Below are 22,937 nucleotides of genomic sequence, written 5' to 3'. Positions count from 1 at the left end.
GAGTCTGGACAAAAGGAAACCATCTAGACAATAATAAATAAATAAAAAGAAGATAAAATAAAGATAAATGAGATGTAGATAGAATCTCTTGTCGGTTCTCATCAAAGTATTTTATCCGTACTGCTTAATTCAATCAATTTCTCAATATCTAGAACTCATAGATGTGCAACATTTCTGAGCTATAGAATTTTCTCTTAGGAGTGTCCCAGATTTACACCAAGATGAAGAAATTTTGTTTCAAAATGCTTCCTGATTAGGTGCAAGCATAAAGATTACCCTCACAATGATGATAACACTAAAAGGATAGGCAGAAAGTATTTGCCAAATCCTTCACTGTAACAATGCAAAATCAACAGGAAGAATCAATTCTTTCCAATAATCGCCGGTAATGTGTTGTTGAGATTGTCGTCTCAAGAAATACAAAATAGCTTCAACAGGTTAAATAAGGTAAGAGCCATTTTCTCGTTCACATTTAATGGTATACACTAATACTAGATACAGGGTCAGTTGGTGCAAATCTTATCCCGCAATCTTTTCGCAAATGTTGCAGCCACCAGCAGAGGAAAAGCAATGGTTGCGTCGCAATGGACCTGTTTGAGAAGCAGATCATTATAGCAAACAGAAGAAATCAAAGGATGTCGAAACTGACAAGGAATATAAAGCATCATTGCAATGTGAAAATTACTTAACAGTATAACAGTAATCATTGGATCATTCAAATATGTCTACTGAACTTCAAATCCATTAATGTCTTATAGGATTCCATTTTTGCCTTAAACATGCAGTGAGAATGCGTTTGGATTCATTTTTCATTATGAAAAAAATATATTTGATTCACTGACAAACTCTTGTTCAGAGAGAGTAGTCCTCAAGTGAGGCTTAGGCTGTCAGTCTGCTTCTAGTTCGTCCAGCTTTGGTTGGCTATTGAACAACCTTAGTGTTGTTCCATCTCCACTACTGCTTTTGCTTGCTCCTTTGGAGAAATCCTATTCAGTAGGAGCAGGCATGACACAATCTCCCACTCGAAAAATGGATTATGATGCCTACGTCGCACTTCAATATCATGAGAAAAGGGGACTAAAAGCTTCACTCTGATAGCTGTTGACAGAGGCTGACTACCAATGCCTCACTGCTCAGACTGAGGGATCTGAGTCTCTACCAAATGCTCCGGTTTACACCTCATCTCATTCTGAGCCATGAAAGTCATCCCATATTGCCGACTTTCCCTTCTCCGAGAGTCAAAGTAAGACCTAGCAGACTACTTTCTGCTGATTTTTTTAGCATGTTAAGATGTATGGCCTACACGGGGGGAGCATTTGGAGGAAAGGGAGCCCGGACAGTGGAAGAACAAAGGGAGGCTGGGTTATTTATCGGAAATGGAAGGTCCAAGCGGCTCCTAATGGATGATTAGACAAATGTTTAGAACACTGCAAACACACAAGGATTTGGCTAATGGATATATTTTCAAGCCATCTGTATTGTATTATCAGATAATGATTGCATGAGAAGAAAAAACTCTGCACTCTCTGCTGTTGCATCAGTTAGCTAAGCTAAATAACAGAGTTTACAATGGTCCAATCATCTGTGAGATTTCTTCCAAGGAAGACCCTTTAAAAAGGAGGTCAAACTTATAATGCAAACGACTGTCAGTTTGACCATCCAAAGTTATCATATCCTTATCTGATCAGACCACTTAAATGCCTCAGAATGATTTGCTGTGACCTACAAACTAATGTAAGAAAAAGAAGAATGGAGCTGATTGGGCAAGACATGCCACAAAAGCTCATCCAGGACATCTCTTTGATTAATGCAAAAGAAAGAAGGATGAGTAACAAACTAGATGTAGATTAAAAAGGTATACCTTGATGGCTTTTGCTGAACCTTTTATTTTTCCCCATGACACCGCTTCATCAGGCTGTGCTCCAGAATCACTCCCATCAAATTCTTGTGCTGTATTGATATAAACAGCATAATCTGCACCATTCCGCAGCATATTGGCATTACATATATGGTGCTTTGGGAGTCCCCCACCAAGAATTATGATCCCAGTTTTTCTTGGACTGGCATGAATAGCTTCTCCATTCATCGCACATATATCTGTACAATGACAAGCATGTGCTAAAAACTGAAGAAATAAAAAGACAAGGTAAATAAGAGAGATATATATTGTACCTTGTACGATATCAATAAGTAAACCAGGAGTTTGTACTGAATGGCAGTACAACATGTCACCCAAAGATCCATCAGTCAACGCGGGGCAGAAGACAGGGATATCGTTCTAGTCAAGCTTTAATTTGTTAATATGGTAACTAAACCAGCTGATCATCAAGCATGTAAAAGGAAGTGGCAAGAAAAGAGGAAAAATGACATTACATATGAAGATTTCTTATAGCTTATAGGTATACTCATTCCCTATTTTATTTTATAACAATTCTAAATCAAGATTTTCTGCTGGCTGATAAAATTATAAATACCTTATATGCCCAGTAGAGGTAAGAACTTTGGTTGTCTATTTCTTTGCCAAGCCGGGAGATCACCTTTGATGGTGTCCAGATCACATTCTATAGAGAAAAATAATGTTGTCATTACACAGTAAAGAACAGCAAATTATAGCAATATGATATACAAAGTCCAAAACATATAACCGAAAAAAATCTTTAGAGGTTACTGCTTAGAGCCTTACAAATCATATCATGATTAGGTTTCCAGATAAAGCACTTATTGCATTTTAGAATGCGAATAACAGGACTGGCTATTAAATACTGTGGAGGAATCTGCAAATTGCACTGTTAAAGAAAGCTAGAGATTACCTCTGTAGACTGTTCAAGTAACATCTTGTCAAGAATTGGCATAATCCAATTCTCAAACTTGCAGTAGTTGTCATTAGGCACCAACAGGTTTCCAATTCGATTTAGTCCTTTTGAACGTAAATACACTCCAGGGAGAGAAAATTCACCTTTATATGTTGGTGCGAGGCATTTGATAAGATCCTCTTCTATGCCACCAGCTGTTGTTACTAACACATCCACCTACACAAACCATGTTGTTCCTATTTAAACATCCTTCATGCTACATCACCTAAATCTAACAACGTAACTTGAAGCTGCCAAATTGGTAGCTTTTGAGCAACCATGAGTACTTGAGCAAGCAAGTTTAACGGCAAGGACTTAAATAGGAGTCCCAACCTTCTTGAGAAATTTAGAACATTATAAACTATGTTCAGACTAAAGAAACCGAGTAAACACAACACTACTCACCATTCGATGCTCAACAAGAAATCGAATTATATCCCGAATACCGGAAGATATAAGATTTGATGTGAACCCAAGAAAAATCTTGCACTTGACGGATTCTCTATAGGCAGGATCGAGCTCCGCTTCCTCGCAATCTTCACTTGGCTTCTCATGCGACAACCTCCAGTCTAACTTCAAGTTGGAATCGAATAGAAGATACAAACTTTATCAGAAATAATCACAAGAAAAGCTACTTAGCAAACGCCAGGAGGAAAAAGATTTCAACTGGGAAAAATTTATGATGTCAAAAGATCGTTTTTTTTTTCTCTAATGGAAATAGAGTAGAAGGATGCCCACCATTTGGTTGACGACGGTGATGGCATCTCCGAGATTGGAGGCTTGGAATCCAGTGGATGCCATGGAAGCGAGGAGGTCCATGAGGTCGATCCCTCGGTTGAAATCGTAGCCGTTGATTCTAGGGAAACGCTCCTCATCGAGGGTTTCCGAGGGCATAAGCACCACCGATCGGACAGCGTCTAGGGATTCGCAGTCCTCTGCCTTGGCTCCGCCGCTCATAGCTGTGACTAGACAGAGAAGAGAGGATAGAGAGAGAGACGAAGGAAGAATGCTTTCGAATTTTCCGTCTCCCTTTTACGTTAGACGGAAAAGAAGCTCTTTTATATATATATATATATATATATCCTTTTCTGATATATTCCCTCAAAAATGCGTTATGTACGATTATGCACTTTGATATCTACATATATTACTCCATACACGAATAGTACTTGTGCTATCTTTATAACAAAGTGAAAGGTACTTCTCTTAGTTTATCCCCAAATTGTTCAAGTAGGCATCAAAGTAATGAATGTAGTGTCAAGTATTTTTTTCGTTCAGGAAATCCTTTTTTCTTTCTTTCTTTCTTTCTTTTGTGAATCTCAGCTGTATGACGATTAAGTTATCATGACAGCAGTAGAGCATGGAACTCATACCATGTAGGAAATAACTAAAAAGTACAACTTTCCATGTACTTGAATGAATTGTAGGCAGGACATTTGGATACTCCTGTAATGAGTTATGCAAAAGCAAGAATCACACTTGATGCAATTGCCACTCATACAGTTCAACAGAAACATGCATAACTAGCACCAGATTCACCACCAACATCACTTGTTCCAGATTCAAGATACATATCAGACAGCAACAGCCACACAATTCTCAAGTTCCAGACAACATAAAAGCTTCCTTTCTCTCTGCCTGAAACATATCTACTATGTTATGTCAACTATCAGGAACCACCAAGAATCAACTTCCTTCCTCTTCGGAGCATTTCAGATACAAAGATTCAGTCACATCCCCGCTTTGACCAGCAGAACCACCACCACGCATGTCGGCGGACGATGAATTTCTAATATCTTGCTTTCCAGCTCCATTGCTGCGACTGAAGTCTGTAAAGATTCCAGTGTTCATGCTATTACCTCCCATGCTCGCCTCACCGTGAAGTATATTAAATCCACTGGTCACATTGGGGTTCATTCCAAGCTGGCTATGTCCAGCTGCATGTTGCTGCAGAGGCGACAGTGTTGGTTGAGCATATAGCACTGAGGATCGAGCAGCCATCAGTGATTGTGGTGTCATCATATTGGCTGCCTGGGGTTGCATGTACCTGGGGCTGGACTGCATAACATTGGGAGGGTACTGCTGGGAAGACAAATGACAGGTGTGCATGTAATCACAATATTTGTGTATATATTCTCACATCGGCAAAGTTCTGACCTTTGTTTCAGAAATCCACAGGAAACAGACATATAATGATAATGAGCTCTCTAACATAATTTACATGAATGATATACCTGCGCCATCGTTGCTTGAGGAGGTTGACTATCCGCAATCGCTGCAAGATACATAAGGTTGTGTTGAAGCTTAGCTTGATTCCTGCAATATTTGATAGTGAGGTCAAGGAAGCAATATTTGAATCAAACTATTCTTGAAATAGTATTTCACTTGTAAAACTACTGCTTGCGGAAGATGAAGCTCATATGGAGTATTTATATCTCATTGTAAGCTTTTCTTGTTCATGACATCACGTAACTCTACGTTCCATACATTGTTCTTTGCTTTTATAAGCTAAGAGGTGGTATCTTACCAGAGTACTTTGTGTCTTCCTAGGTTTCACAATTTGGTATCTTTCTTCAATTTATAACAAAGTGGAACCCACTTAATCAGAAGTGAAATCTTTATTCAATCTCACTTTAGCTTCAACGGATTCAGCATTATGATGGAAACCATAATCCCTCTCTAAAGTATTTAAGAAGTATTCAGAACATGAGAGATAAGACTCACCGAGCACATTCCTCCATTTTCCCAGTATTTTGGTTGTCAAGAATGGCCAAAATCAACTGCTTGTTCTCATCCAAGTACTGTACTTATTGAAGATAAAGTATGTTATAGGGGGAAAACCCCGAGGAAGAAGTGAAATTCTGTTGTAATTTATTGATAAAATCGTAACGCCATGAAGCTATAAGCCACATAAGCAGGTGCCTTTACTAATATTGGAGTTCCAATTGGAATAACATAATTGGACACCATGAGTCCAAGATTTATGAAGTACAGGAACATTGAGAAAGAAAAACACAAGGTAGCAAGAAATGCTCTGCCACCCTAGAAAAAGGACTGTCTTGCTTAGTTCAGCTATACCAATTTTTCCCAAGGCAGCTCTTTGGGACGTCCATCAAAAGATACTCAGTTCATGGCACTTCGATTCTTACTCATTCCAATTCAATGAAATGAAATATCTAAATTTTATTTCTCCAAACATGTGATCATCAATAATGTTCACTACGGGCCCCTCTAGTTTCAGAATATCAATCATCATAGACTATGAAAAAGATACAGAACAAGTAAAGATACAACAGATATCTTCAATACGAACATACATAAAGAAAAAGTAGTTGCCAGAAGTATATAAGATGGAAGATATGAGGACATTATGCACCAAAGATGAACATTATTTCCTACTCTCCAGGTACTAAATTTGAGAAAAGAGAATTCTTTTCTTAAATTATCATGTGAATGTATAGTATCAGCAATGTTGGAAGGACCCAATGAGCTAGCCATCACATTAACAGTGTTTGAGCCGCCGACGGGCATCTCCCAAAAAAAAAAAAAGACTTAACTCCTTGGTGAACAAATAGGGATAGACAGATGCACTTATTGGGTTCGCCACTATTAGAATCAACTCTCCCTACAATGAGCTTTAAAAAGCATATTAATTGATATCTCCCACCAAGTATGAAGAAACTCAAATTGGAAAGGGGAAGAAGGTACAGAGTTTTACCCTGAACAAAGGAAGAGGAAATAACAAGGCATATTAAGAAAGTGCCCCTTTGGCCCTTTGTTAGGGGCATGCATATAAGTCTACTCCATTGTGGGAAAAAGAAAGAACCTAAATAACAAGGTTGAGTTTTTGTTGAGATATGACAGGGACAATATGAGTAACTATAAATACTCTCAAACCGAGTTGAAATATATAACAAAATAATCTATCAAAATGAAGACTTTTTTAGAAGGAAAGATCCGAAGAAAACATAAAAAGAAAGGGACGCTTTGTTTATAAGAAAGCTTCAGACATTGTTCAGTACTTCACTCCTAATGTCCAGCCACAAAAAAAAAAAAAAGGATGAATCCCATTTTCTTCATGGATGACAACAAAGAACTCAACAAAAGGAACACCAAGAACGCATCTTTATGCAGATAAATAAACAAACTGAATATAATGATTACTCTAAAGAAGTAATGGCTACAGAAAGGAGAAGAAGGAAAAGAAAAAGAATCCACATCATCTATCCTTTAATCTTCTATTGATCACTCATAAGATCAAAAAAGAAAAAAAAAGAAAGAAAAAAAAAACACACATTTACCCTCGGGAAGATCAACTCAACCTAAAGCAGTCTGATAAACTCCTATTCATCTACCTCTTTCTCTTTTTCAACTGTGGATGCCCACATACCAAACTTGATAAATGAGCAAGAAAATATTCTTTAGAAAAAAAAAAGGCAAGGAGAAGAGATCACCTGTTGGATTAGTTCAGTGGTGACACTGGTAGGGGAGGCATAACCCCCCATCATTCCCTGGTTCACCTGCATGAGATGTTGTTGCATTCTTCTTCTCTCTTCCCTTCTCTCTCACTCTCCCTCACCCTTTATATGTCTAAATAGTAAGAGGTGGTGGTGAGAGCCTGAGAGGAGAACAGCGAGTTGGGGGTTTTGGGTTTTTGGAGATACTTGCTTTTCTCCACTTCTGCTGCTGCTGCTGTTACTACTAGAAGAGCATGGAGGTGACTTCACTGTGGTGGCAGGATTACTTGCTTTCCATTTCAAGTCTTCACTTCAGACAGCCAAAGTCACGTGACTATTGGGCTGGACTGCTTGGTTTGGGAACTTCAATTTGTCTTTATACTGCTCATTTAAAGTGGGTAGATATGTCCAGTTTGATACATTTTCCAAGAAATACTTCCATGTAGTGCAATGATCTTGAAGTATAACGTTTACTCTTTTTCTTTTTTCCCCATATGAATAGTCATATATATAACAAAACATTTGTACGCACGTATAACATTTTGCGTATTAACTTATCAATTTATTATAAAAAGCTTAAATTTTAAAAAAATAAAAGCATTTATATCTAGCATTCATTTTCACTTCCGAATACTATATTAAACTTGATTTAATAGGATCTCTGTTTTAATACTATACTAATCTGTGAAGCTTATCTTTGCAGGAAAAAAAAAATTCAATTTTCTGACTATTCAGCAAGTTTTACAAATTAACTTCAGTTCGCACGAAGAGTCATTTCTATCATGTGGTTCATGGGTCCTACTTGTCTCTTAACACTTCAAACCCTCGAAGTAGCAAAGAGCAAACTTTTGGATCACAGTAAGCAGTACAAGAAAAAAAACAAACATCTGTGCTTTAAAAGATGCCACTTGAGAAAAAGTATGGAAGAAGAGCAGGGGAGAGCCCAATCAAGGTCCCACTAGGGTCCTTTGCCACTTTACAATGCCAATAGTTAACAGAAACTAAGTAACTTTGATGGAAGAAGAAGAGAGAGAACAAAGAAGGATGCTGAGGCATCAGTTTAGGCTTCTTAGGGGGGGGGGGGCCTGCTATGTCTACATTCTCTTTAGTTTCTCTTCCAGTTCCTTTTGCCAAAGAAGAAGAATTAGTTTGGTGGGTTGTTTATGGGCTGGACTGATGGGACTTGTTTGGTATCTCTTCAGAACTCAATCCATCTATAAGAAATTAAGCAGCCTCTTCTGAGTTCTGATTGCCTAATCATCGATCTCAATCACCATCAAAACCAACCTCTCTATCACTCTCTTTTTCTTGTTCAGGATTTTTTTTATTTTTAATGAGAAAGTATCATGTGTTTCGAATCATAGTGAAGTTCTCGAACTATGAAGGAAGCTGCTGACATTTAGAAAGTAGTTTCTGCACCAAGTTCTTCCAAGAGTTATAACACTAAATACGTGAAATTTTTTCCCAAAGGCAAAAGCCACATGGTATAAAACGAAATATACTATCAAATTCTCTCAAATCATAAGAAGACAATCTACATAGAAAATTAATAACTCTATCTCCGAATTATAATATATAGAGAGCACTTTCAATAAATACATCTAAATCTTCTTGAAACCACAACCCTCGTTGCCATCCTTAGTGTGTGTACAGAAGTTGTCTTACTTCTTCTTCTTTTTTTTTCTTAATAATTTAGTCACACTCTTAAGTGCCACGCGTAAACTCAACTGGAAATTATTATAGTACAAGCACCAAATCACTTATTAGTTAAGCCTAAATCAACTTAATTAGTGGACCCAACATGTTCGACCAAATAAAAGTAGTAGGTCAACTATTTCTCCATTTGATGTCAAAATTTCAAAGATAATATATTTGAAATTAACAAATTGCCTCCATTACCATCTTCTTCACGGAAAATTACATATGAAGAGCAGGGTGACGGGTGTCCGTCTAGCCTTACGATCTTCCTGTTAATATTTCCTAATCGACCATTTTGCCAGACAAGTTCCTCACTTCTGAACCGACTTCAAACGTCAAGGAAGCAAAACCATGCAAAGATCATTAGCCGGATCATATCACCTGTTAAATCGAAACCATACAAGCGACTAAAATGTAAGAAAGCGTAACTAAACAATCTTAATCAGAGACTAATCACTAGATTCTGATAAGAAATTATAATTCTTACATGGAAAGCAATCTGGCCTTTCCTAGTTAGCGTAGTGAAAAAAAGAAGAAGAAGGTAAAGAATCTTTGCATCCTGATTGAATTAGGATATGAACCAAACTTCGATACGTGAACCCCACCCAACACTATATATGTCATTACCACATAACTCGGTCCACATATCCATCAATAAATCCATCAACACGTACGTTCGCTCATGGCTGCAGTGAAGAGAAACAGTTGCGCAAAGCTTCTGCTTGTCATCATCCTGGTATTGTCGACTAGTTTGCAAGCTCTTGAAGCCTCAAGGCCATTGCAAGAAATTTAAAAAGTAAATGGCGTCAAGATGTGATCGATCAATCTAGCTCGATCGTAATGCCTCAAAGCCGTCGAAAGAATGCATATGTCCTCGATATGTCTGCCTCCTTTTCAGTAAGCTTCCGAAAGGACGCTCGCCGCCGTCGTCGCCGTCTGGGTGCACTCATGATCCTAACAACACCACCAGCCACTGCCCATCTCGGCCTACTTCATGAAGCTTCTTAATTCCACTTTAGAAGTGTCACTGGTAGTTTGGTACTGCTCTTCTCTTATGTGCATAATATAGCAGGAGTTGCTCATGTCTTTTCTTTTGTTGGCTAAACGTGATTCAATAAATTTGTAATTTTTATAATTTACTTTCTATTATCTGTTCCTCCGTGGCGGTTTTAGAGGTAAAGACATAGATGAGAAGGAAAAAAATAGAGGAAAAGTTGACGTGGTTTCGACCGATATAATAGTCTTCAGTTTAGAGTTCAAACTTCTGAACTAAAACCATGCAGAGAGACTGCAGGGGTCGGCGGCGTAACAATGTCGGTGCTGTTTCACTTATCGTTACCGGGTTCAACATATCTTTTTATCAAGCACTGCAGACTTCAACATAGTAGTAAAGCGACCCACGCTAATGAAAGCCTAGAGTACGATGGGCTATTGGCCCAGCCCAAGATAAATGGGCCTCAATTAGTGGGCTTTTAAGTTGGACATGGGTCCAGGTGGTGATTGAAATGGCTAATGGGTGTTGCGTTGGCTACTTTTGGGACTCAGATGAATTTTAATTTAGAATTACTAAACACTAAATAGAAGGTTTATAATATAGTCAAAATATAGGGTGGGGTGTTGTTTATAATTCTATCTAGAAATAAACTACTAAGAATAAACTAACCATTATCAGTATAATAATATTGGAACTAAGAATAATGATTCTAAAAAGTCGCACCTCATAAAAGAAGGGAATTTTGACACAATTTGCCACTGAAATCTTTGCATATATATTATAATTATCACTAAATTTTTTCAAGAATTTAATAATTATTAAAATGAATTTTCAAAAAAGCATTATGACAATTAAATCCTTCCTTCCGCCATACACCGTGGCTTTAGTATGTTGGTAAGCCTGCTTAAGATATAAAAACACCATTAATATGCTGACAGAACTATGGAGGGTTTCTATGTCTAATCTTATGAAAAATTCATGAACAATTCATGAACAAATAGTTTTAATTTTGACCCAGATTTTTATTGCTTCTATATACAATTCATGAACAAATGCAAGCAGTTTCATCATTTATACAAAAGCTAATTTTTTGTTAAGAGAGTGGTCTAGTCGGCGGCGCTGCGTTGTTTCGTTGCAGTCTTCTGGCTTTGGCTGCCGACTTCAATGCATATAGGTACAGCCACACTGCATCCAATTACCAAACGATGAAGCCGGCAGGCCAACTTGCTTCGTTGCCGATTTCAAAGCTCAGTACACTTTTTTTTTTCACCTTAGTCTTTAGTTGGTGTTGGTGTTTATTTAACACTTTCTACTAAGTAAGCAAATAAAACTATCAAATAAGGATACATAGGATATCCGAATTGTATCCGTATCCATACTTAAGAATATGGTAACTAAGATCACCATGTATTTATTCCTTATCAGTTCACCTCCCATAAGTAGAACCTCATCCAACGCTATATAAACTAACAGCCCTTGTGCCTTTGTTTCACAATATACACAAGTACTCCACAAGTCCACATCTCCATCTACGTACAGTTCTCGATCATGGCTGCGTTGAAGAGAGAGAGCTGCGCAAAGCTTCTTCTTGCCATCTTGGTAATCTCAATTAGCCTGGAAGCGCTTGATGCTTCAAGGCCATTGCATGAAAGCAGATGGCCTCAAGAAGTTAATGCCTCTAAGCCGCTGGAAGAATGCAAATGGCATCGTTACGTGCGTCTCGTTCTGGGTAAGCTTCCGAAAGGATACTCGCCGCCGTCGGGGCCGTCTGGGTGCACTCATGATCCTAACAACAACTCCGGCCGCTGCCCGTCGCCGCCGTCTAGTCCATGAAGCTAGCTTCAGCTGCCTTAATAAATATATATATATACATATCTCTCTTTCTCAATAGCTTCTAATAAATGCCCAGGTCCTTTTAGTGTTGCCTGAGCTAGAAGTCTTATTAATTTGCAAATCTGCATATTAGTGTAGCAGAAGTTGCTTATGTCTTCGGTGATCTTTGGAATATTTCAATAAATTAGTTAGTAATTTTTATTTCCTTTTTGCTGTGCATGTTAACTATATGAAAGCATGTTGCATTAAATATTTACCTACGTGGTTAATTCGACTAGGCTGCTATTAGTGTTAATTAATATGGATTGATAATAAAAAAAAATTAATTCAAAACGTCGGAATCTGCCGTCTTATGTTGTTTTCTCGCAGTCTCTAACTCTGACGCCGCCGGCTTCTAGCTATAGTGCCGACTTTAGCCACTAGTCTTCATCTTATCATATGACGAAAGCCTGTAGGCCAAGGTGCTTCGTTGCCGAGTTCAGCTTATTTTACAACGAATCTCTTCTCTTGCATGCCGACTTGGTCTTCTCTCTCTCTCAGTGTTTCATAGAGTTTTTGTGTTCACCTGTGATATCGAAATTACTAAAAGATTTTCCTAAAAAGATCTGAATCGTGGGAAGAAAGAAACAATCACTAAATTATGTTTAGAAATTATAATTCGTACAAGGAAAGTGATCTTCTCTTTCCTACTTATAATTAAAATATAGTACTGGTGAAATAAGAAAAATCTTTGAATCCTGATTGAATTAGGATATAACGAAGCTTCCATACGTGAACCCCCACCCGGTCAACACTATACATATCATCAAATAACTCCACACATATCGATCCATCAACATTATCCCGGTGATGTCGACTAGCTTGCAAGCTCTTGACGCCTCAAGACCATTGCAAGAAAGCGAATGGTGTCAAGATGTGACCAATCTAGCTCGATCGTAATTCCTCAAAGCCATAGCAAGAATGCAAATGGCCTCAATATGTCTGCCTCCTTTTGGGCAAGCTTCCGGAAGGACGCTCGCCACCGTCGGTGCTGTCCGGGTGCACTCATGACCCTAACAACACCACCGGCCACTGCCCCCCGGCCTCCGTCTACGTCACGAAAGCTTCTATCTTAATATTTCTCTTTCTAGCTCAATAGCTTTTTAATCACTGTCGAGGTCCTTTTAGTGTTGCCTTCTCTTCCATATCCTCCTTTGTTTTAGTCAACTTTCTGCATAGTAATAGAGCAGAGGTTTGCTCAAGTCTCTGTTCTTTTGGACTAAGTTAAATTTAATAAATTCGTTGTTTTTATTTACTTTTTCTTGTCTGTGCCAGCTCCGTGGTGATTTTAATTATTAGTAAAGAGATCAAAGATGCCCATAATAAAAGAGTTAGTATAAGTTACACATCTATGTTACTTATGAAAAGAAATTCATATATATAATGTATTGAGTTCAAAGAGCTCTCTCTCCTTTATATGACGACATCTATAACTCCAGATATTAATCCATATCCTCTCATGGCTAGCTGCAGTGAAACGAGATAATTGTGCAAAGCTTCTTCTTGTCATCTTGGGAATGCCAATTAATAAGGCTTGCATTCTAGCTCTTGATAATGATGCCTCAAGGCCATTGCATGAAAGCAAATGCTCCCAAGATGGATGTCTCGGCTTGCTTCATGAAGCTTCTACCTTTTACCTCTCTCTCGCCTTCTCAATAGCTTTTAATTTGCTCCTCTGGAGTCACCTTCTCATTTATCCTTTTGTGTTTTAGGGAACTTTGATTTCATTTTGTCGCTTAGAAATATTATAATATATATGCAGATCTGCATGTAATATGGCAAAAGTTGGTCATTGATTTAAATACGTAAAACAAATAAAATTTTAAATACAAATTTATTGATAATTAAATGAATAACCATCAAATAAGGATACATCGGGGATATTAGGTAACTACGTTGACCATCTATTCCATATCCATATCCGTATATATATATATATATATATATATATATAAAGAATAATAGATGTAATTTTGTCAATCTCTCTGATGCGTATCTGGTCGATTTTCATCCCTAAAAGGAAATGATTTATTTCCTATTGAGATAGAAGTCCGACAAAAGAAACAAAATCATTTGAACCCTGATTGATTAGTTCACCTCCCATAAGTAGAACCTCATCCAACACTATATAAACTAACAGTCCTTGTGCCTTTGTTTCACAATATACACAAGTACTCCACATCTCCATCTACGTACAGTACTCGATCATGGCTGCGTTGAAGAGAGAGAGCTGCTCAAAGCTTCTTCTGGTCATCTTGGTAGTGTCAATTAGCTTGGAAGCTCTTGATGCTTCAAGGCCATTGCATGAAAGCAGATGGCCTCAAGAAGTTAATGCCTCGAAGCCATTGGAAGAATGCAAATGGCATCGTTACGTGTGTCTCGTTCTGGGTAAGCTTCCGAAAGGATACTCGCCGCCGTCGGGGCCGTCCGGGTGCACTCATGATCCTAACAACACCTCCGGCCACTGCCCGTCGCCGCCGTCTACTCCATGAAGCTAGCTTCAGCTGCCTTAATAAATATATATACATATTTCTCTTTCTCGATAGCTTTTAATAAATGTCCAGGTCATTTTAGTGTTGCCTGAGTTAGAAGTCTTATATGCAAATCTGCATATTAATGTAGCAGAAGTTGCTCATGTCTTTCTGCTCTTTGGAATATTCAATAAATTCGTAGCTTTTATCTACTTTTTGTTGCTTATGGTGATGTTTAATGTGAAAGCACGTAGTGAAAAAAAGATGAAAACGAAGAAGAAAAGTAGGCTGCGATCAGTGAGTCGTATGGACTGATATAATAGTTTTATGTTGTAATCGGCCGTCTTACGTTGTTTCGGCGCAGTCTCCATTCTTAGCCGCCGGCTTCTAGCTATAGTGCCGTATTTAGCCACTGGTCTTCGTCTTATCATATGACGAAGCCAGTAGGCCAAGGTGCTTCGTTGCCGATTTCAACCTATTTTACAACGAAAATAGCGTGCGAATCACTTCTCCTCCCGACTTAATTAATCTTCTCTCTCTCTCTCTGTGTGTGTTCCATATAAACGTTTTTGTGTTCTCGCTACATGTTTCATCTTAATCTATGGAACAGATCAAGAATGGCATTCCATATCCATCACTTGTTTCGTCTAATTAATATGAAGATTTTCCTTGGCATACTAGTTCACAGGTTTAATACGAGATTCACTAACAAGCAGTTAATATACACCTATAGAGACTTATTACTTGTTGTGTGCATTATTTGCGTTGCCAAAAATAAAAAAGAAAGGGAAAACAAACAAACAAATCGGAAAAAAAAGGAAAAAGGAAGAAAAAACTTCTGCTGCTGTTGTGATAATAATGGGGGATAAAATAAACTTTGAATGAGACATTCTCTTTAAAGAACAGCAGGTAACATATTACATTTATGAGTAAGTGTTGCACTGAACCATTCCATCTAACAGGTAATCTCACGGGCTGAAATTCTAAATCAATAAAGTACTGACTGTATATCGCCAATTCATTGTAATTCCTATAGAAAGGAAGGACTTTAGCTCATCAATTCTCAAGTTCTTTTGATATTCTCTCTTACAAAACAACAGTGTATGGTTAAATTTTCCTTTCAAGTTAAGAACAGTGGATAGAAACAAATGCAGTACTCTGTCTTTCATCTTGCAGCATAAAAAATCTGATACATTGAAAAGGAAAGACATATCAGAATACAAAAAAGAAAAAAGGAAATAAAACCATCAGCGTTCGGCAAGTTATGAAGGCTTACCATATTATAACTGCAAAACAGTTCTATCTAAGAGGTTTGCTTTCCAACAGTAGAAGAGATCTCAGCTTCCATCATTTTCTCTGCCGATGGCCCCATTTCATTGACACATTTTACTGACTCGGACAGTCTATTGAGGAGATTAACCAGAGCAATGACTTCATTACGCTGCAGCTGCAACTGCAAGTTCACCAATAAAACCAATAAGAAATTATTGCAGATGTCCTATGAAAGTATATGACTGCTAAAAAAGAGAGCTACATACAGGTTGGTCTAAATAGTTTTGACCGTCATCTGAGAAAAGGATCTTCAATGCAGTACCAAGACCAAGAACTTGAAGTTTTCCCCACAAGCGGCACTTCTCACATCCAACACAATCCATTATAGCACTACATTACAGAAACAAATCTTCAATTCAACATGTTTTACGCATGCATGTAATCTTGAAAGCGCACATTAAATACATGATATGGACCTGATGTTTCTGAACTGCTTCTGTATCTGCTGCTTCAATTCAGGCCCATTTCCACCTTGCCAAAGCTTAGCTTCATCAAATGGTAGTGGGCAAGCAGAGAGTAGCTTAGGATTATAGAACAATTGCCTGACTAATGACTGTGTTTTCAGGTCTTCTTGAGTGTTGCCAGTATTATATTCGGCCTGCTCCAAATAATTGGCAGCCTGAAGCTCACGATGAAGAAAAATGTTATTCAAGTATAAAGACCAATAGGAGAAACATAATTAATTTTGCCAGAAGCATATCAATCACATAGTTAGATATGGAAGATCAAGGTACATAAATCATTTGCCTTGATGTCTAGAAGTGTGAAACCAGATATTTGTACAGATACATCTAACAATGCAAACATCTACTCTGATATACAACTATTGTCTTGTTATAGGAGTTCATATATATATAATGTTTTGAAAAAGTTGAACACGTACATGTTTGCTAGCATACATGTTGTCTTCATACAAGCACACAAAGTCAATGCATGCAGCTGCACCTATCATGCCTAACGAGAGAAAAAGATCCTTTATCTTCATGCCCATATATCTATTTTACATATCCTTGCTTTATGTTGAGTTTTCATTATCAATCAAAAGAAAGGACACCAGGATAGAAGGCAATGGAAAGATAAAAAGGCCTGCTCTAGTTAGTGTGAGTTGATAGACCAATTTGTGTCCCATTATCTTCTGATATTATGAATTAGTCAGGATCAAGGATCTTGCTCCATAATATAATCTTGGTGATTTTGCGTTGAAAGTGCAGCAAAGAAGACATGATAATAAGGCGTCACAACTGAAGTGTGATCACATAGAAAAAACAATCACGTAGAAAAAAAATAAAGTAAACCTAGTTACCTTTGTTGCTGCTCGAAGAACAAAGAGGAAGGTAAAGTACAGATTTCTAACACGATCTGGATACTTCAGCACTCGATCATACAATAAGTGAAGATTATGACCCCACTGAAAACAATGGAAGAGAGAATATGAGAGGATCATTTAAACATCTCTATGGTAATGCCCAATGTATCAAACATTTAGGTGAAGTTACCAGGTCAGTAGATTCATCAAGGAGATAATCAGAAGCTATGTGTACTGATATTGAAGAATGCAACCCGGAGATCAGCTTGTACAGAACCTTTTTCTCCTGGCACATTTCTTCTGAAGGATCTGAAGAAAATAACAATGATAAGAAAGTAAGTTCTCTCACACATATCAAACTTCTAGTTATCAGGAAATGAAAAGACTGTACACTAATATTTCATAAAAAGACAAGTCTGCTAATTCATGTCTACACCAGAATACTATAGCCCAAGGAAAAAAATATAATTGAATTAAGGGTGATGAAAAGGATGAACTAAGTCTACCAACTTGGCAACTGTGCCTTATTTTGACTGAGCTTCAGTAGATCACTATTCAAAACAAAACAGCTAGAAATGAGCAGAGTAATCAATTAAAAAGGATGAAATACTTAATAGTTAATGATTACTATGTAATGTAAGGGATAAACTATGTGCTTGCCCTGTCTGTTATTTGATTTTGATGTGTTTCTAACACTGGAGAGAGCATATCCAGGAAGAAGAGAACACAACTGTTGTCAAATATTGGCTGACAAAACTTACATGATTTTTAAAATTAAATAGAAGTAATTATTCTTTAACTGGATCCTACCTCGAACCACGCTCAGTTTAACCACACTAAGAAAAATAACAACTATGAACTAAAAAGAAGCAATGCACGTATACTAACATTTTGGACAATTTTCCCTGTAAACTGCATCCCATATTCTCCAAGCAGATGGACCAGTATACCCAGTGTAACGTTCAGGATTCAGCTGGAGGTTCACATATGTCATTTCAGCTGTAAATCAAGATAAAATTTTCAATTTACATAGTTTATCATGATAGAAAAGAAGCAAAAAGTAAATACAAAACTAAAATCAACTACCATTATCTGTCTCATCATCATATGTCCATGGATTGTCGATTTCCATCCACCCTCTGAAAGCTTTACTATCAAGCGTCCTATCCACAGCAGCCTGTGGTTTTCCCTCTTGACAGACCATGTCATCAGCAGACAGTGCACTAGAGGGCTTCTTAAATGGCTCTGGAAACTCACTTTCTGGGCATTCACAGACAGTGCAATCCCTAAGACGGCACATTCCATCATCAGGCCAGAATGGGCAGTCACACCACAGTTTAACCTATCAACCAACAAAAGCCAAATACATTCAAAATCCAAAAGAGAAACATTTAGGAGCTCAAATTATGATAAGAGGAGACGATTAAAACATAGAAGGCCAGAAAGCATGTCGACAAACAGATGTATTGCATAGAAACAATGAACACTAGGTAAAATCATCATTAACTTTTGCCCAGGATTCTACTTTCTTCCGTAAGAAACTATCTTTACTCCTCTAAATTAATAGATTTATTGCATTAAGTACCAGACAAACTATGCATTTCATACTTTGTTTTGTTTTCCTTTATGTAACTTGTGTCCATTCTTAATAGCCTGTTCCGCAAAGGAGAAAGCAAGCAAATAAAGACAAGGTCAGATATGCATTCGACACCATCCTAAAACATCCTTTTCTAAAAGGTTACCGCAATGAAATGTACTTTATCTTTCCAGATCCTAAGAGACTTTGACTAAAAGTTAGGTTAGGAAGCCCCAACTAAGCTTCAGAAATATGGATCGAATGATCATATATAATCATACAAAGAACGGAATTAAAAAGGAAATGTCCAATTGTTACAGCCGAGATGCTGAAATTTGATTTCCAATTGTTAGAAATAGTGATTGGAAATTTGGAATATTGACCTCGACAAGTTATACCTTGTTCTAACACTTGCATGAAGCCCAGAATTTACAACGTAACCTCAAAATATTGTTGCATCTCAATTGCATAAACATGGAAATATAAGAACTCCACATCTGAAACTACAAATTATAGCTCCCTTATGTCTGATGTGATTACTCATAATACAAGATAAAGCTAAATCAGCTTACTATGACCAAGATCCATCAATTTACCTTAAAGTATCTAAAAAACGGAGTCGTCACAAGTTCTTGTAGGATCGGATGCAAGACTTCATCATTAATAGAGTCCGCCGTCTCGTAATCGCAGCAACAATCCTCCACCATTCCTGTATACCTCCTCGTATCCTGTCCATAACCCATCAAACCATCACCAAACTAAGAAGAAACCAAACCAACTCAACAACCCGAAAATTAGAAGAAAAAGAAAATCAAATCTTTTAGAAAGTTACAGGGCATTGGCAGGGTTTCTTGGAGATCGAGAGGCTGGGGAAGCTTCTAGAACTCGCAGCCGTAGCAAGGAAGAGGGCGACCGCGGCGACCACCGCCGCCCAAACCCACCTCCGCCGCGCGAGGCCACCGCCGTCTCCGCCTCCGGTCTTCTCCTCCTTCGCCATCGGAACCAAATCAACGCTCTAGATTTCCACCAGGTTGGTAACGAGATCAAACTGAAAACCAAAACTTTCTATAGGGATTTAAGGGCGTGAAATTGATTGAGAGAGAAGGGAGAGGAGAAAGAAACCGGCGGCGAGGAGGAGGATTCAACCGTTTACTGTGGGTTGGAAATGGCGGTCCGAGAATAATTAATCAATTAAATTAAGTAAAGAAAAAAATGTTACGTAGTAATGCTAAAGGTATTGGAAGAGGATTATGACCCAAATCTGCATGTTAATACGCTGTTTAACGAGCTGCGGTTTTGGACCGGTATATATGGAGACTTTTCGTTGGGTTATTCACCATATAAATAGATATATAAGCAGAAGGATTTATTTTGCAAATACACTGTTGCAAAGCATTTGTTATGTATTTATTTTTACCATATTACTGAGGAGTAAAATTTTACCTCCAAAGAAAGAGAAAGTGAGGAAAAAGATCTTATATCCAAAAAGAACATTATAATAGTCTGTTTCTTATGTTGTTATTTGAATATCTAATAATCTACTTCATTTTCTTACATGTTTACTTTGTAATAGATTTGAGTTGTTATTGGCAATGAAAGTAGTCGTCAATCTTCCAATTCACAGACGACCAGCAAGAAGTCAAAAAGCTCACAAACTAAAACGCCACGTACTCCACCAAATGCAAAGGCATCCCCAAAGACCAAGACGGGCAGTGGTCGGACGACAGGATCGCCGTCAAGTTCGACGGCGCCGCAAGTCGGGTTTCCTCTGCAGAGCTCAGTGATGAAGAGCATAGCTTCTTAGAGCTCCTAAGTAGAGAGGCCACTCTTTGAATGATCGATGCATGGTGGGACTTTTACGAGTCCAAGCTCAATGAGTTCTTGGAAACAAAGAATAAGATTAAAGACGAGTACTGCTGAAGCAAAGTTGCAGCTGAGGAAGAGAAGTGTCTGCATGGAGATGAGATCGAGATGCCGGTGGCCAAGGAGAGTCTGAAGCTAACTAGTTCATCAGATAATACCATGCAAAAGAGTAGCAATATTTATCAAGTGAGGAAGGTCTCAATTAATTACGAGCCTACTAACTCTTTTTTTTTTTTTGAAAAAAAAAATAAAGGAAAAAAGAAACAGCTTGCCGCGCTTGAACCAGACACAGACACCCTCTTATATAAGAGATTCGCAAAATCCGAGACCCAGCAATGGAAACGAGAACGGTAGCCGTGGCTTCTCTTGTACGTACTCCAAGATAAGAATTTTGGATCGTTTCCTCTTGTTTGCTAATGGCCTTTCTTGTGGGCAATGGATAGTTTCTTGGGTTTTAACTTGAGTCGTGTTTCCATTAGCATGAGCTTCTTCCCTTAGGCTGTATCCTTTACCACCTTACTCTTTTCATGGATTAATCTTTCCCGTTCCTCTTTTCTTGCTGATGAACTCTGACCGACGATTCCTTGTTCTCTTTTCCCTTTTGAGTAATTGGTTCTTGATGACAGGACATGGGAGCGGCTGAAGGGTATGCGATGCGTTCGATGACATACCGAGATGTTTACCGTATTGGAGCAGGGCTGTGGCTGGTGCAATTGCAATCAGGAATAAATGCGGAAAGATTTTTTGGCGGCGTGTATCGCTCAGAGGTAGCTGCAGCATTAGCCATTGACAGGATGGTCCTCAGAACCCTTGGCGCAAAGGCTCCACTCCACTTCCCTTTGAAATTGTTCAGCGCTCTTGAACTCAAGTTTATATTCAATCGATCGCAAGAATTTCTTTTCGCGATCATACAGAACGGAACCTACGAAGTGATTTTTACCAAGTTCTTGAAAAATGTCTACAAGTACGATTCGAAGGAGTATTTCGATGACATAAACATGTTCGAAGGGAGCCACACAGAAGAAGAGTTGCGCGACATGAAAATGGACGGCTCTTATGAGGCGAGATTCGTCGAGTTCTTCAAGAACAAGGTCGGCAGCTTCCGAGATACCACACTAGTTGATTCCAATCAGTTTCCAGTAGGTTCTTCGTGCTGTTTATGATCATGCACTCTGTCCTCCAAATTGATCTTGTTTCATATGCTTACTTGTGAATTAATCCTTGTCAGTTGCACATAAATGCCAGTGCAACGATCTCAGTTGGGTCTGATTCACGAAACATCACCCACTTCCAAATCGAATCCTCAATCATCAGATACGAAGGTATTATGCAACTATCTACTGGAAGCTGGCAAGCTGGTGTAAGATTGGATATACATACTTTTACTTTTCTTGGAGTACACAAGATGCGGGAAGAGGCGGCAATAGCCTTCGACCGGGCAGTGGTGAAATATTTTAAGGATGCCGGACTGCTTAACCTGAACCTTCCTCAACGTCTCAGCCAAATTGAAGTCGAGTTCATGCAACTCCATTCTGATTTTGGCGTTATTAAACTGATCCAAGATGGTACGTTTGATGCAAAGTTGGAAGAATTCTTGAATGCTACAATGGGTCCTTTCGAGCCTTCCGACATACATAAAGGTGTTTGGAGAACGAGAACAGGGGAGTGGTCAGGATGTATAGAGATCAGAGGTCAGCGTCGTTTGCTCGGCATCTTTCCATCAGAGGAAGCCGCAGCTCTGGCCTGCAAAAGGGTGGGATTCAAGCTCTTGTGCGTCGATGAACCATTCGAGTTCCTTGGCAATATCAGCAGTATTGAGCAGAAATTTATATCTGGACACTCTGAGCAGAATCTTCTGGTCATCATCAAGGCTTTGACATACGAGTCCAGGTTTGCGGAGTTCCTAAGGGCTGTGTGGAAGTACTCTTCTCCATATTTTGCAGATGACAAGATTTTCTTCTGGAAAGTCTACGTAGAATCACCGAAGTTTCTTATGATTGAAGATCAGGGCACTGAGTCTGAGCACCACTTTGTAGAGTTTTTCATGAACAAGAGTTGCCAGTTACCATGAAGCTTGTCAAATTGGTTCAGGCAAACGTATGAAGTCTTCCCACTGAGAAAACTCCAAAGACTTGTAGAGGAAGAACAGGGAAAGGAGGTAACAATTTGGATCAAGGCCACAAGAGCTCGAGAAAGAAGTTTTTCTTGCAGAGAATTAGATACAGATAGTGTGTTAGCTGCAATTTTTTTTGTTTCCGCTTGGAGCTAGATAAGTTGTGTATACTTTTACTTGCTTCTAAGTACTGGATTTTTAGGATGAAATATACCCTTTGAATTTGTGCCGGGTGCTTTGTCAGCAAACAGAGATTTGCCCTCAAGCTCAAGTCAGGACTATGATTAATTCTCTACAAGGAAATCTTTAAGTTCATCTCAATTCCCGGCCATCTGTTGTTGTTGATATCTGATCATATCTGACAGGAGATTGTTAGGAGACATCTAGACTGCTTGGATAACAA

At 38.4% G+C, this 22,937-nt stretch overlaps 3 protein-coding genes across 5 annotated transcripts; all 3 read right to left on the bottom strand.

Moving 5' to 3' along the window:
* Positions 1-349: 349 nt before the first annotated feature.
* On the bottom strand, positions 350-3,913 carry LOC140786488 (deoxyhypusine synthase-like). 2 transcript variants are annotated; one of them, XM_073134963.1, is made up of 7 exons: positions 3,591-3,913; positions 3,258-3,425; positions 2,811-3,029; positions 2,475-2,561; positions 2,173-2,278; positions 1,862-2,097; positions 350-590 (listed from the first exon to the last, which is right to left on the bottom strand). In XM_073134963.1, exons 1-7 carry the CDS (start codon positions 3,807-3,809, stop codon positions 504-506), a joined length of 1,122 nt encoding a protein of 373 aa, XP_072991064.1. In that variant the 5' UTR covers positions 3,810-3,913; the 3' UTR covers positions 350-503. The 2 variants fall into 2 exon arrangements, with proteins under 2 accessions (XP_072991064.1, XP_072991065.1); XM_073134964.1 differs by having other exon boundaries at positions 3,258-3,421; positions 3,591-3,882.
* Positions 3,914-4,236: 323 nt separating this feature from the next.
* LOC140786489 (GRF-interacting factor 1-like) lies at positions 4,237-7,667 on the bottom strand. Of its 2 annotated transcripts, none has more exons than XM_073134965.1 (4): positions 7,307-7,667; positions 5,577-5,653; positions 5,087-5,168; positions 4,237-4,934 (listed from the first exon to the last, which is right to left on the bottom strand). In XM_073134965.1, the coding sequence occupies exons 1-4, from the start codon at positions 7,391-7,393 to the stop codon at positions 4,539-4,541; spliced, it is 642 nt and encodes a 213-aa protein (XP_072991066.1). In that variant the 5' UTR covers positions 7,394-7,667; the 3' UTR covers positions 4,237-4,538. The 2 variants fall into 2 exon arrangements, with proteins under 2 accessions (XP_072991066.1, XP_072991067.1); XM_073134966.1 differs by having other exon boundaries at positions 4,237-4,931.
* A 7,543-nt stretch (positions 7,668-15,210) lies between these two features.
* On the bottom strand, positions 15,211-19,884 carry LOC140786634 (endoplasmic reticulum oxidoreductin-1-like). Its single transcript, XM_073135214.1, has 10 exons — positions 19,391-19,884; positions 19,155-19,286; positions 18,069-18,324; positions 17,871-17,981; positions 17,173-17,291; positions 16,980-17,084; positions 16,093-16,295; positions 15,883-16,006; positions 15,621-15,797; positions 15,211-15,530 (listed from the first exon to the last, which is right to left on the bottom strand). The coding sequence occupies exons 1-9, from the start codon at positions 19,553-19,555 to the stop codon at positions 15,648-15,650; spliced, it is 1,365 nt and encodes a 454-aa protein (XP_072991315.1). The 5' UTR covers positions 19,556-19,884; the 3' UTR covers positions 15,211-15,530; positions 15,621-15,647.
* Positions 19,885-22,937: the final 3,053 nt, after the last annotated feature.

Source organism: Typha latifolia, chromosome 4 (genome assembly GCF_019914945.1).
Source record: "Typha latifolia isolate L0001 chromosome 4, TyphaL0001v2, whole genome shotgun sequence".
NCBI lineage: Eukaryota > Viridiplantae > Streptophyta > Magnoliopsida > Poales > Typhaceae > Typha > Typha latifolia.
The sequence above is the reverse complement of the archived record's forward strand: the minus strand, read 5'-3'. Positions and strand labels throughout refer to the sequence as shown.